The following is a 12,977-nucleotide window of genomic DNA, read 5'->3' on the forward strand; positions in this document are numbered from 1 at the left end:
ATCACATTTAACTTTTTCATTTATCATTAACAACCAAAGGAAATGTGAAACTTACCTGCTAACAACATGCCCAACATTTGTGACAGCTGCTGTCATGATTTCTGTGGCAAGGCTTTCAGCAAAGCTGGCACCCTCCTGTCCGATCCCACTGTCGGCTGCCAGGCTGACACTGCTCACCTCTTGCTCAGCTTTTTCAATGGCTTCAGCAACTATCTTCTCAGCAAGCACTGCCTTCTTATCAAGATTAACATGAATCTGAGGGACATTGAGATGAAAAATCCTAGATTTCTGATAGTGGCTGCTAAATTTTGGATTAGAAGCTGGCTTACTACTGGCGAGAGAACCCTGTCTGAAAAAGTTCTGAGATGAATTTCCAGTGCAATTGTGGAGTTCTTTAAGGTCACAATATCTGCAAGCTTGACCTGTAAGAGGTGACAACTTTTCTGCATAAGTGACCCTGTCTGCTGATTTTGTGGTCTCAGACACTCGTAACACTGTAGATCCTAGAGTTAGCTCTAGAGTGTCATCCACTACTTTTTTGGCATACTGTTCTACAGCTTGAACAATATTGTCTCCACAACCATATCCATTTAAACTGCCAGTGCTGTGGTAAAATCTGTGACTTTGCGAGGAAGGCTGAAGAGACTTAGGCAATTCTGGCTTAACATGACACTCTTTATCTCCTTCACATCCGGATTTTTCGAACAAGCAAGAATCTGTTGAGGATTTTGGTAGGCCAACTAGAGAGGCTGTCAGCTCTTCTTTAGCATCTTTTGTTATGCTGTGAACGAAAGAGGCTGAAAAACTATACAGTTCAGAGCACTCATTTCTACATGGATCCAGGGTCCTTTCACAAGTTTGATTTTTACAAAAGTAATCTTCATTTCTTTTACTTTGTCTTTTTTTGTCTGCTTCTTGGTGGTGCTCTTTATTTGAAAACATTAACAGTTCGTTTGTTTTCACTTGTGAACTTGGCACAGGGAACATTCTTGAATTGCACTGCACTTTGGTTGTCTTAGCTGCTTCCTGTAATCCTGATTTAACAGATCGGTAGGCAAGTCTATTGGCATACTGATCCATTATCAACTCAATATTACCACCTTCTTGTTTTAGTATCTGAATAATGTGACCTGCATATTCGTCTGTCACACTTTCACAGCTGGGATACTTATACGTCAGACCTGACATACAAGAACTTGGTGGTAATGAAAGAATAAACGGATCCACTTCTCTTGGGTGCGCTACAGCCTCTATATCCAACTTCTCTTCTACTTTATAATCTTGGTCACAATCAGCATAACATCTGTTCTTCTTCTGCTTGAAAAGCATACAACTTCGAACTTTTGCTATTTTCTCAGCTTCTGTAATGACTTCTGCTGCCAGATCACCTGCAAAACTGCACAATGTTTTCAAATTTTCATCTGAGGGGTTTAAGAAAGCAGGTGACACACTTCTTTGACTTTGCACATTTAAGCAAGGGCTTTTAACCTTGGGTTCTTGAATTATTTTATTATCTAAATGGGAAGCTGCCATTTCAGTTGCAAGAGAAAGGATGTGTGTAGCTAATGCTTCTGCAAACTGAACCTTCTTCCCTGAGTGTTCTGACTTCACATCCACTTCAGGGAGCTCTCCATTTTCACTACTCTCAACTTCTTCAGAAAGAGATCGCATGAGTTTCAACATGAACTCTTCTTTTTCTATAGTATTTTGTTCATTCTCAGACAAACTACCAACAGATGAGTTGTGTGGAGTAGAAGGTGGTGTAGCAGGTGCAAACTCTTTGGCTAATTCTCCTTTGAGCTTTTTTGTTAATTTCTTGATATCCCATTCAGAACTAGCCTGGGATGGTACTAGAGGAGTTGATGGAGGAGTATCAGGTATTACATTTCTGTCTCTGACTTTCTGTTTATCTTCCACATGCAAACCATCTACACAGGTAAGTGCTGTAGATGAGAAAGTATGTGAATGAGGAAAGGGGTTTTCCTGTCCAAAAGACAAAGACTCAAGTGATGTATTATTCAAGTTATGCTTTTTCAGTGGTTGATCCTTAGCAGGTTCCTTCAAGTCAGATTTCTGACCTGTCACAGCTGGACAAGATGGTAGTGTCTCTAGGGAGGATCCATGAACCATAGAAACTTTACATTCTGGAACACAATCCTTTCCAGCTGAAAGTGAGCAGTGAGTTAAGTGATTGTGAGAGCCAGGAAATTTGGGAGACTTTTCTGGTATCAACTGTGATTCTTCTCCAGAAACAGGCAAGCTTTCCTTGTATACTGCATTTTTATCTATATTTGGAATCATTGATTTGCTCTTATCTATGGAATGTTTAATAATAGAGTTAGATAACTGGTCAGCAAACATGTCCTTATTGCTACTAGCTTCACTGCATTGCAGCACTGCCTGACCACAGTGGGAAAATGGAGGGGTTTTCCCCTTTATTGATTTAGTTAAATAATCTGTACGTTCATCAACCATTTTTGTAACTTCCAATGATGTCATTGACTCTAAAGTTTCATTTACTATCGTATGCACCATTGCTGCAGAAAAGTTGCTAATAATTGCAGGATCACTTGGTAATTTTGAGGAACTCTGCATTTCAAGATCATTAGTTGGTTTAAAATCATTCTGGTTACCCGGATTGTGTTCTGAAGGTAAACAAATATTTCTGAGACAAGCTGCTTTTTCTTCTCTGTTTTTTGTGGCAATATGCACTTGGGTAGAATCACCACTTGAATTACTATCATCAGATGACAGATGAGCCTTTGCCTGACATGCAGTAGATGAAATATGATATGGGAGAAGGGCACTTCCTGCCAAGGGCACTGGTATAGAAGTAACAATTCCAGAAGTACAAAACAAGGCCTGCTGCACTGTGTATTCCTTTTTATATTCCTGCACTGGTTTTGTCACCATAATTGCTTGATTGTGAAAAGAAGGGGAAAACGTGACAGCCTGTGTTGATGGCACTACACTTTCTGCACTCACATACTTGATATTATCCGTAGAGACACTAACTGCTGCCTTTGTTGTAAAGGTCACATCGACTTGTGATAGCTCAATGAACGCTTCCTGTATTACAGATTCAGACAAATCTTTTGCATATGACTTCACTACTTTGTCTTCAAAGTCAAATGACCCACACCGTGGAGATGCAGGCGTTTGAGGATACGAAAACTGACACACTTCCATGATGCCTTCAAAAACAAGCTCTTCAGCAAGATCTGCAGCAAACCTAGCAACTGTGTTTGTGAATATCTGCTTCTTTACATACTGTAAATCTTTTAAGGCATTTGATAAAGCTTCACTCACCAAAAAGTTAGCCAGGCCACTAATGGCACGTTCTTTTAGTGAAAATGCACGCTGCCTTCTCAGCTCATTAAATGCCATCTGGAAAACAGATGATGTCAATTTGATGGCTAAGTGGCACAACGCATTGGTACATGAAGAGACTCCTTTCTGTAAGTCTTTAAACGCACTGCCAAAACTTTTTTCCACAAGATCTGCTGCAAATTTTTGAATGCTATCTTTAATCATTAAGGATTTATTTTTAGATTTATTTTTTTGATCAAGGTTTCCATGCTTAAAAGTTACAGTTTTATTTTCTCCATGTTTAATACTGATAATATTTGATAGGGCATTAGTGTGCTGAGTACGAAGAACTGAGCCTAGTACTTCACATGATACGTTATTTGCATAATCTTCATAGGTGTAATAAATAGAATCAAGATTTTCGTGAATCCTATCTCCACCAATATCTGTTTGGCAAAAACATTCAGCTGGAGTACAGCCTCCAAGAGGACTAAAAGCAGAGGATCGAATAGGACTAAATAAACCACTATCTTCCCCCGAGGCCTTCATTGGGCGAGGAGAATCCGGAGCATCACACAGGTTACCATATGGAGATTCCGGTTTACGAGGAGTTGGCTTTCTAACATTAGCTGGGAGAGCTGGACGATCAAACTTGAATTTTTGAGGATTCATACATGATTTTCCATGTTTGTGCCCTTTCTTCTGTGATGACTTCCCTATGACAGGATCTTTATTAAACAGGTAAGTCTCTAAAGTTTGTTCTAGTTCATCAAACTGATCAAAACTATCAAAAAATTCACTTACTTCTGAGTCTGAATCCTCTATATCATCTTTCATCACAGGAATTTTAGGCAGCTCAAGTTTTGCTTTTAAGCTTTTTTGATATCCCTCTTCATCCAAGAAAATAACAGGACTTGGACTTGAACATTCTGATTCAGATGAGTAGGCAGGAGAAGACGAAAAAAATGTTTTCTGTAAATCACTATCTTTATCTGAAGCATTAGATGACCTATAGAAACTCCTTTGGGTCCAAGGCTCTGAAATGGATGTTGTGACTGAAGTTTTCACAGAAGGTAGTTCTTTAGGTCCCAGGACATTCACTGAGGAAGTTGAGGGTTTAGCCAATGACTTCTGCTGTCCAGAGCTAATGAGAATCTTTAAATCGTGGGTTTCTAAATGATGACCAGTAACTGTCTGGGAAGCAGCATCACACTGGTTCCTTAGCGCAGTAATGTTCATTCCTATAGGAAAAGAATGAAATGGTGCCATTATTCTTGAAAAAACTTTTTGGAAATTAATTTTATATCCATGGAATAAACTGACTTTAAACATATAATATTTATGTGTTTCTAAACTATGTTGTTTAACAGAAAGATTCACCCAAGTAACATTTGAAAGTAAATATACTTTTTATAAAATAATTTCAGTTTACTCTATGTCTAGGGATACCTGATCTATGGGATGTTCTGCATGCTGTCACGCATGTTAGAAAAATTACTGTGGAGACTCTCCCAGCTAACTCTTCCAAAATTTGAACCTAGGAATGTTTCAGACACTTGATGTAATCACTGCGTGAACAGCACCAACTAAATAAAACCTGAAATAAGCAAAACTGAAAACCAGATTACAGTGAACTTAAAAATCATAAGGAATTTCCTCAGGTAATCAGAAAAAAAGTTAAAAGGTTTAAATTGAATCAAATCTCAACATAAATTTCAATTGAACAAGTCTGCCTTAAAATTTTCAGAACTGAAAAATTTTAATTCCCTATTTTAGGAAAAAGTCTAATGAAAAACAAACCATCATTATACGGCTTTGAAGTCTCTTCCTCTTCTAAGTGCTCAAAAGCAGTGACAAAGTCATCCTCTATGGATGACACAGACTGGTTAGTATCATCATCATCTTCATCAGTGGTCTCAAGTGGGTGCTTCTGATGCAAGAATGTGTCCAAGGTGTACCTTATACCAGTAGCATATTTACTTAGGAGACTAAAGATAAAATCAATCCTAAGTTTTGGCGATGTAGGTGACACTCTCATGACACAAAGCATTCCAGAAGGATGACTCTTGGGAAAGATAAAAGATAATAAAAACAATTTTAATTTCAAATACAAAACATCATGAAGTAAAGCATAGATATAAGACAATCTCAGAGGAAAAACAAACAAGAAATTCATGCATCCTGAAAAGCTCCTTGGTTTTATGTTTATTTCTTTATTCTTTTTCTACATTTTTCACTTTCCAGTCTTTTCTCACATCTTCTTTTATCCAGGTATTCAAATTCTACCTAGTCTCCCGAAATGTTATAAAACTTACTATCTATCCATTCCTTTGAGCAATTCTGTTTTCCTATATTACTGTACATTCCTGTGATTCTCCTGAATCATTCACCTGTCTCACTAACTGTATTATAAACTGTTTGGGGGCAGCAACCAAGTTCTATTTTCTTTTATTTTCAATCCCATTTTCCTGTAGTTTCAAGTATGATGCCATCTTCCTTCCTATCACAATTTTTAAAAGTCCACTCCTTTTATTTAAATTTCCCTAGTATTACAACTTACAATGTTTATAGCTTTAAAAATACAAGTCACCAGCTTTTCCCCCTCATACTATTTTTTCAAGTAAATACTGATGAAATGATTTATTCAAAAAAACTAGAAATCAAATATAATAGCTTATCACCTCTTATAACCTAGCCAATAAAGCAAAGTAAATATGAATAAAGAACATAATTAAGGAAATGAGGCAAGCAGTTCTAGTTTTATTGGCAGACCTTATAAAGAACACAGCAGTTTTTTTAAAACCAAAGTAAGTAATCCAAATTTTTTAAACTTTCTGGTTCAATTGTATATGTCTTACCTCTTAGAATGCAAAGCATTTTCTCTGATGCATTATCAACAAAATCATACTTGGTAAAGAACTAAATGCTGAATATTATAAAACTAACCACCTATAAGAAATGGTAACATTTTTATTTATAAAGAACACATCAGATGTCCACTTTACATGGAATTTTTTAAACCAGAAAATGAACTTAAGTACATTCTCTAAAACATATAGCATAACATGTGTATAAATTTGAAATTGGCCATAATAGGGAAAAGTCACTATAGCTTATACAAAGGTATAAGTAATTCAAGAAATCCGAAAATAATAAATTTTCAGAAAAAAATAGCATGTACTTGCATACCATCTACGGAACTTCACAGCTGCAAAATATAAGATATGATCAAAATTACTGTATCCTTCAGGGATGTCAATGCTTCATGAGTTAGATTTCTTATGAATCATATTTTCTGGAGACACCATTTAAAAAAAATAAATGTCATCCAAGCATTTAAAAGTTTAATCATCTTTATCAAATATAGTAAAATTTGCCCTAAAAATCTCATTAGAAATTATCTACAAAAGTTACCTGATGTAGAGGATCACTGCTTATATCTGATGGTTTATTTATATTCTTCATACAAATAATTTCATTTTCATTTAGACTGCAGAAGTGGAGTGAATTCAGAAGATCTGGAAGTTCCAAAGAAACTGCAGCTAAATCCTAATTTAAAATAATAACAGTAAGTAACACTGTACAGTTGTTAAGGTTCCTATAAGGTGGACCCTATCCAAAAATTGTAAGGTCTACTGGCTAGGAAATTTCCTGGTTCATAACAGTTAACATCTATAGTTTATCATTCACAGATAATTTTTCAAAAATTCAAAAATAAAATATACTAAAATTATTATTATTATTATTATTTTTTTGAGACAGAGTCTCGCTCTGTTTCCCAGGCTGGAGTGCAGTGGCGTGATCTCGGCTCACTGCAACCTCCACCTCCCAGGTTCACGCCATTCTCCTGCCTCAGCCTCCCAACTAGCTGGGACTACAGGCGACTGCCACCACACCCGGCTAATTTTTTGTATTTTTAGTAGAGATAGGGTTTCACTGTGTTAACCAGGATGGTCTCGATCTCCTGACCTCGTGATCCGCCCACCTCAGCCTCCCAAAGTGCTGGGATTACAGGTGTGAGCCATCGCACCCGGCCAAAACATACTAAAATTATTAAATACTGGCTATCCCTGTAGCCTTTAAAATGTATTGATATCAAGCTATAAAAAATTTTACAGGGTACCTAACACATCCATGGCAATTAAGCATTTAATAGTTTTTAGTAATGTCAACGTATAGGTCTTACTTAACTTTATGAAATTTTTTTCATACAAAATTTTTGGCTAGAGAATGTACATCCTAAAAACTTGTTTTGTTTTTAACCCTGTACAATATAATCCGTTTTTCTGTCTTTCCTCTCCAAGGTATTGTATTAGACTTTAACTGATAATTTTAATGAAGATTAAAGGAAAAGAAAATTGCTTTTATTTCTTCTTCCTGTTTGCCCTTTATACACAAATATTTTACCCAGCTAAAGAATTATTAAAGTCTTTGACCCTTTGTAAAGTACTTTCCTTTATAAACATGGTTATATCAATAACTCTTACAGGAGGAGAAGAACATTAAAGAAATATCTTGGAGTATTTCTCTTTCCAGCTATATATGTTCTCAGGAATATATCCTCTCTTGTTCCTTCTGTCCAAATTATTTCCTTCAAGCAAGGCCACAATCAAAACATACAGCAGAGTTTTTGTCCATAATCACCTGATATCCATTATTCAGAAAGAACTAAAAAATGTTGTTTCCTCCTCTAGGAGGAGACACTTCATTGCCACAAAAGGAAATACGCAGAAATCACAAATTTTTAAGCAGCAGCATGAGGGAAAAAGAAAAACATGCCTATCACATCTACAGGAACTTCAACCACTGTTTATGTAACTGTGAAGCTTTCCTTTGCTGATCCCAATCTCGAACATCAGTCCCTCTGTTAATAACTGCCTAAATCAAACAGGCTACAGTTTTGCATTGGCTAATTTTTACAAACCTTACCTTTTAAATTTAACTCAATCTTAATGAAAATGTTTACTATTAAGGTCAAAATTATGAAAGCCATCAAAATAAACAAACAAGTCATACATTCTATATTATACACAGAATGGAGAAGTCAACCTGCAGTTTGCAACCTTCTCAGATAAATGACTTTTGTGGTCAAACCTAAAGCTGATTTCCATGACAAGAATACTCAGTAAAAATGCTAAAATTGACCATACCTGTACATGAGTGGCATCTGTCTCTTCATTAAAACCCAGAAATGTGACCTGAGTAAAGAACAAATAAACCTCCATTAATTTGAATTTTTAAATCTTTCAGGCTGGTGACAGAGCTGAGAAACAGGAAAAAACCGACAAAGCATTAAAATGTTGTCTGCCTTGAAAAGGATTTTTTTCAAAGATGACCCAAAAATATTTTTCACCAAAGATTGGGCTCCAAAATGCAGTTCTTGAACCTCATCCGTATCTCCCTCAGTAGCAAGTTCAATCAATTCTAACCCCAAAACATATTTCAAATACATCCACTTCTCTCCATTCCCTGGCCACCCTTCTCACCTACATTAGTACAATCCTCTCCTACCTGGTCCTATTACCAAGCCACTTCCCTATCCAAACTCTTCCATGCTTCCCGGGGCAAAATCCTAAGTGGGGTTACCTAATGCCTTCAACCTTCTACCATTTTCACTTACACACAAGCCCCCTTTCTAGGTCTGGAACACGCCCTGTACATTCCTAAGGACTTCATGGTTGTGCCCTCAATCTGGATCTCTCTTCCTTGGATGATTACATGCCTGGCTTCTCCTCATTCTTCAACTTTCGATGCAAGTGTCACCTCCTCAGAGAGGCCTTCCCTGGGTAGACCCCTGAGGCTACTTCTTCATTGACTCTATGATACTATCATTTATTTCCTTCAATATCCTGACATAGAGATTACTCTGCAGAAGTTTATATAAACAGACTTTCTAAAGAATATCTGATGCATGAAGAACTGTCACATTATTAAAAAAGGACAGGTCACAGAAAAATTACTTACAGCACGCATACAATTTCAACTTTATTTTTAAAAACATATGCATGGAAAATAATACTGGAAGGTAATACACCAGAGTATAAGCAGTGATTAACTCTGGATGATGGAGCTATTTTTTTCCCACTCTTTTCCCCTCTGCATTTTTTCCCTAAGTCATAAGATCAATGATAGTCATTTTCTTTGTTCTAATTTGAGTATTTCTTATTTTTCTACAAAGAATACATACTGGCCAGGTGCAGTGGCTCATGTCTGTAATCCCAGCACTTTGGGAGGCTGAGGTGGATGGATCACTTGAGGTCAGGAGTTCAAGACCAGCCTGGCCAACATGGTGAAACCTCGTCTCCACTAAAAATACAAAAAATTAGCCAGGCATGGTGGTGCATGCCTATAGTCCCAGCTAATCAGGAGGCTGAGACAGGAGAATTACTTGAACCCTGGAGGTGGAGGTTGCAATGAGCCAAAATCACGCCACTGCACTCCAACCTGGGCAACAGAGCAAGACTATGTCTCAAAAAAAGAAAAGAAAAAAAACATACTACTTTTAGAACCTGAAAAAGTGTTATTTTTTACATTTATACTCTCTATGTATTTGGCATTACAGTAAGACATTTTTTCCATTTGAAGACAGTGTAGTACACTGTCCACTAAGCAACCGCTGTGGCTAAAAAATATACAATACTTAAATGACAGCAATATTAATAATCAATTCTCAAGAATGTGGGGAAAATAGTATAGTCAGAATACACAGCAACACTGAATATATTTTCGATCTATTTCTGATGATTCAGAAGCAAGTCAGAATCTTAAATTACTCTGAGATCTTTATTCTGATTAATTATGGCTCTTACTTCACGTAAGAGTTACGGTTAATTTCTAGGCATCTAGGTAAACTGTTAGCCTCTAGGAGCCTGTCTCCTTATCTATAAAACGCAAGGCAATATAACTTCCCTCTCATAGTTGTCAGGTTAACTAGATAATGTAGAGGAAAGTACCTAGCACATTACAGGCACTCAATAACAGATAGGCAAATAACTAATTGCCTTCCTTTATTTGAAAAGATACTCAGAGATTTGCACACCCTAAAGTGGGACAGAAATTCCACCTATTCTTTCAAGTTTCCTTTACTGAATACAAAACAGAAAATAAGCTGGCATAGGGTTTTGAAGATGCCAGGGGAGTTTTATATTTCCCATTGGTCTAGAAAGGCCTCACCAGGGAATGTGGGCTTGGAAAAGCAATGCGACCTATCTGAGCTAGAAAACTGCTGGAGAGCAGGACACAGGACATCATTTCATAGAAGATAAGCGTACGTATCAGGCCTGTTATGTTCTGTCACTGTTTATTTGGAAACAACCAACTAGATTAAGAATGTCTTGGTTTTGCTAAAGTAAAATGAAAAAGGTTAGCAAAGAAAGTAATAGTGAAATTAAGCTGACACAAAAAGAAGAGGATGAGGCAGCAGAACACTACAGGCCTAAAACACATGCTTATCTTCCTATGAAATGACATCAAATAGAGAATTTCTCAAGGAGTATTAAAGAAAATCATCCACCTAAAACAGAATACATACAGTCCCCAACTTATGATGGTTGGACTTGTGATTTTTCAGCTTTACAATGGATTTATAAGGTCTTAAATGCATTTTCAACTTAGAATATTTTTGATGAACAGTGGATTTATCAGGATGTAACTCGATCATAAGTCCAGGAGCATCTATCCGTAACCACGATTTTATTAGAACCCTCATTTCAAAATAAAATGTTTTAAATTCAAATATTCATCAGTTGTGAGCTGCAATGACCTAATATATCTCATATTTGGTAACAAACGTGATGATGAAGTATGGTTATATTATAGAAAAGGATCTTACTCCTTTTATAGCAATAAATTCAAACAAAGATTTGAAACACTGCAGCAGAGAAATAGGCGAGCAAGGTATATTATCTTATCCTCAAGTAATAGAGTAAATGTCTTAATTTCAAATATAAATTTATCACTACTTTTTCATTTTTAATCAAAGCACTGAATTTAAACAGTCAAGAAAATACCCCAAAAAATCAACATAAGAAACATGCATTTGTTTTATATTTCAGAGTAGAAAAATTCGTATTAAAGTACCAGTTACTGAATATAGTAGGCATCGTCTAATACAATGTTATACATCCAATTAGTACTTTGCATAGAATTAAATGTGCTCGTTTGTTTGAGTTCATTGTCAATTAATAAAATTATTTTAGCCAGTATTTAAAACAGGTACTTCTTTTTTTTCCCCCTTTCCCACCCATATAACAGGTACTTCTGATACATGTAACAACATACAGAGATTTTAGGCATTTTAAAAATAGATTAGAGTCCTACAGAGATGCATGAAAATACGCTGCGCATTATTAGGAAAGGGTTTAGAAAGTAATATGTTAAACCTCAGTTAAATTGGCATGTTCATCCTGCTGTAAACAGTCCTCTGCTGTTACACTGCATAGTTCCTTCTCACTCTGCAATAAAGACTTTACAGACTGGAACACATCTTCACTGAAGCTCTGCAGGGGAAAGAAAGCAAAGATACTTTAAATTCATTTAATTCTAAGACAAGGGTAAGAGATCCTGGAGGTGTTTTAGATAGTCACTCATTCTCTAACTAATATTCACTGGCACCTTTTGATACTGGATGCAGAACTCAATTCCACTGAGAAGCTCCATTCAGCTGAAAAGGCAGAGTTTCACATGCCCAAAACACATACATATACTAGAGCCTGGGCATTCAACTCACTAGAAGATCACGTGAATCTCACACCAGGTTCACTTACTCTTACCTTACACTAAAACTTAACAAACTGCATATCTGATTTCCAAGTCACTGGTAGAACAGAAGCAACAATTCATATGATTGAATGACATGATGTGGGAGCTGTAGTAAGGTGCACAACAGTGATTACTCCCTTAACAACAGTGATTACTCCATTAACAAAGTTGGAGACAGAAAAATAAGATAATAACAACAAAATAAGGTTTTCCATGGATCTTAAGGAAGCTGTCTGATGAAAATGAGAAGCGATTCCAGATTTCAGGGTGAGATGTTTGTCACAAGTACAAGGAATAGAGGGAGGAAAAAGCTATATGAAGAAAATAATGAGTACTATAGTCAGGCATAAATAGGACACTTATTTCCTTTCCTTCTACCTTATGCCCCCTTCCACTGACTTGTCAATCTGCTCTTCTATCAGAAATGTCCTTACTTCCCAGTCGTCCCATGTAGAAATCCTACCCATCCCAAGACCTGTGAAGATTTTCCCATTGTTCAGCCCTAATAAATCTCTCTCAAAGTTCCTGCTGTATGTTGTGCATTAAAATCATTTAATCCACACCAAAACATATTATAATTATTGGCCGGGCACAGTGGCTCATGTGTGTAATCCCAGCACTTTGGGAAGCTGACGCGGGTGGATCACTTGAGGTCAGGAGTTCGAGACCAGCCTGGCCAACATAGTGAAAGCTGGTCTCTTCTAAAAATACACAAATTAGCCTGGCATGGTGCCACGTGCTTGTAAACCCAGCTACTCGGAAGGCTGAGGCAGGAGAATTGCTTGAACCTGGGAGGCAGAGGTTGCAGTTAGGTGAGATTGCGCCACTGCACTCCAGCCTGGGTGACAGAGATTACGTCTCAAAAACAAAAAGCATATTATAATTACTATACTCAGATTGTTTCCTAC

At 36.8% G+C, this 12,977-nt stretch overlaps 1 protein-coding gene across 1 annotated transcript in view; it reads right to left on the reverse strand.

Moving 5' to 3' along the window:
* Window positions 1–12,977, reverse strand: part of AKAP11 (A kinase (PRKA) anchor protein 11) — a 47,989-nt gene that overhangs the window by 14,933 nt on the left and 20,079 nt on the right. The window contains exons 3-7 of the mRNA XM_011974634.1: window positions 11,691–11,807; window positions 8,460–8,507; window positions 6,724–6,858; window positions 5,110–5,374; window positions 56–4,550 (exon numbers count right to left, since the gene is read on the reverse strand). Coding sequence (XP_011830024.1) covers window positions 56–4,550; window positions 5,110–5,374; window positions 6,724–6,858; window positions 8,460–8,507; window positions 11,691–11,807 — 5,060 coding nt within the window. The remainder of the gene's footprint in view (window positions 1–55; window positions 4,551–5,109; window positions 5,375–6,723; window positions 6,859–8,459; window positions 8,508–11,690; window positions 11,808–12,977) is intronic.

The sequence above is a fragment of the Mandrillus leucophaeus genome, unplaced genomic scaffold (genome assembly GCF_000951045.1).
Source record: "Mandrillus leucophaeus isolate KB7577 unplaced genomic scaffold, Mleu.le_1.0 Scaffold147, whole genome shotgun sequence".
Classification (NCBI taxonomy): domain Eukaryota; kingdom Metazoa; phylum Chordata; class Mammalia; order Primates; family Cercopithecidae; genus Mandrillus; species Mandrillus leucophaeus.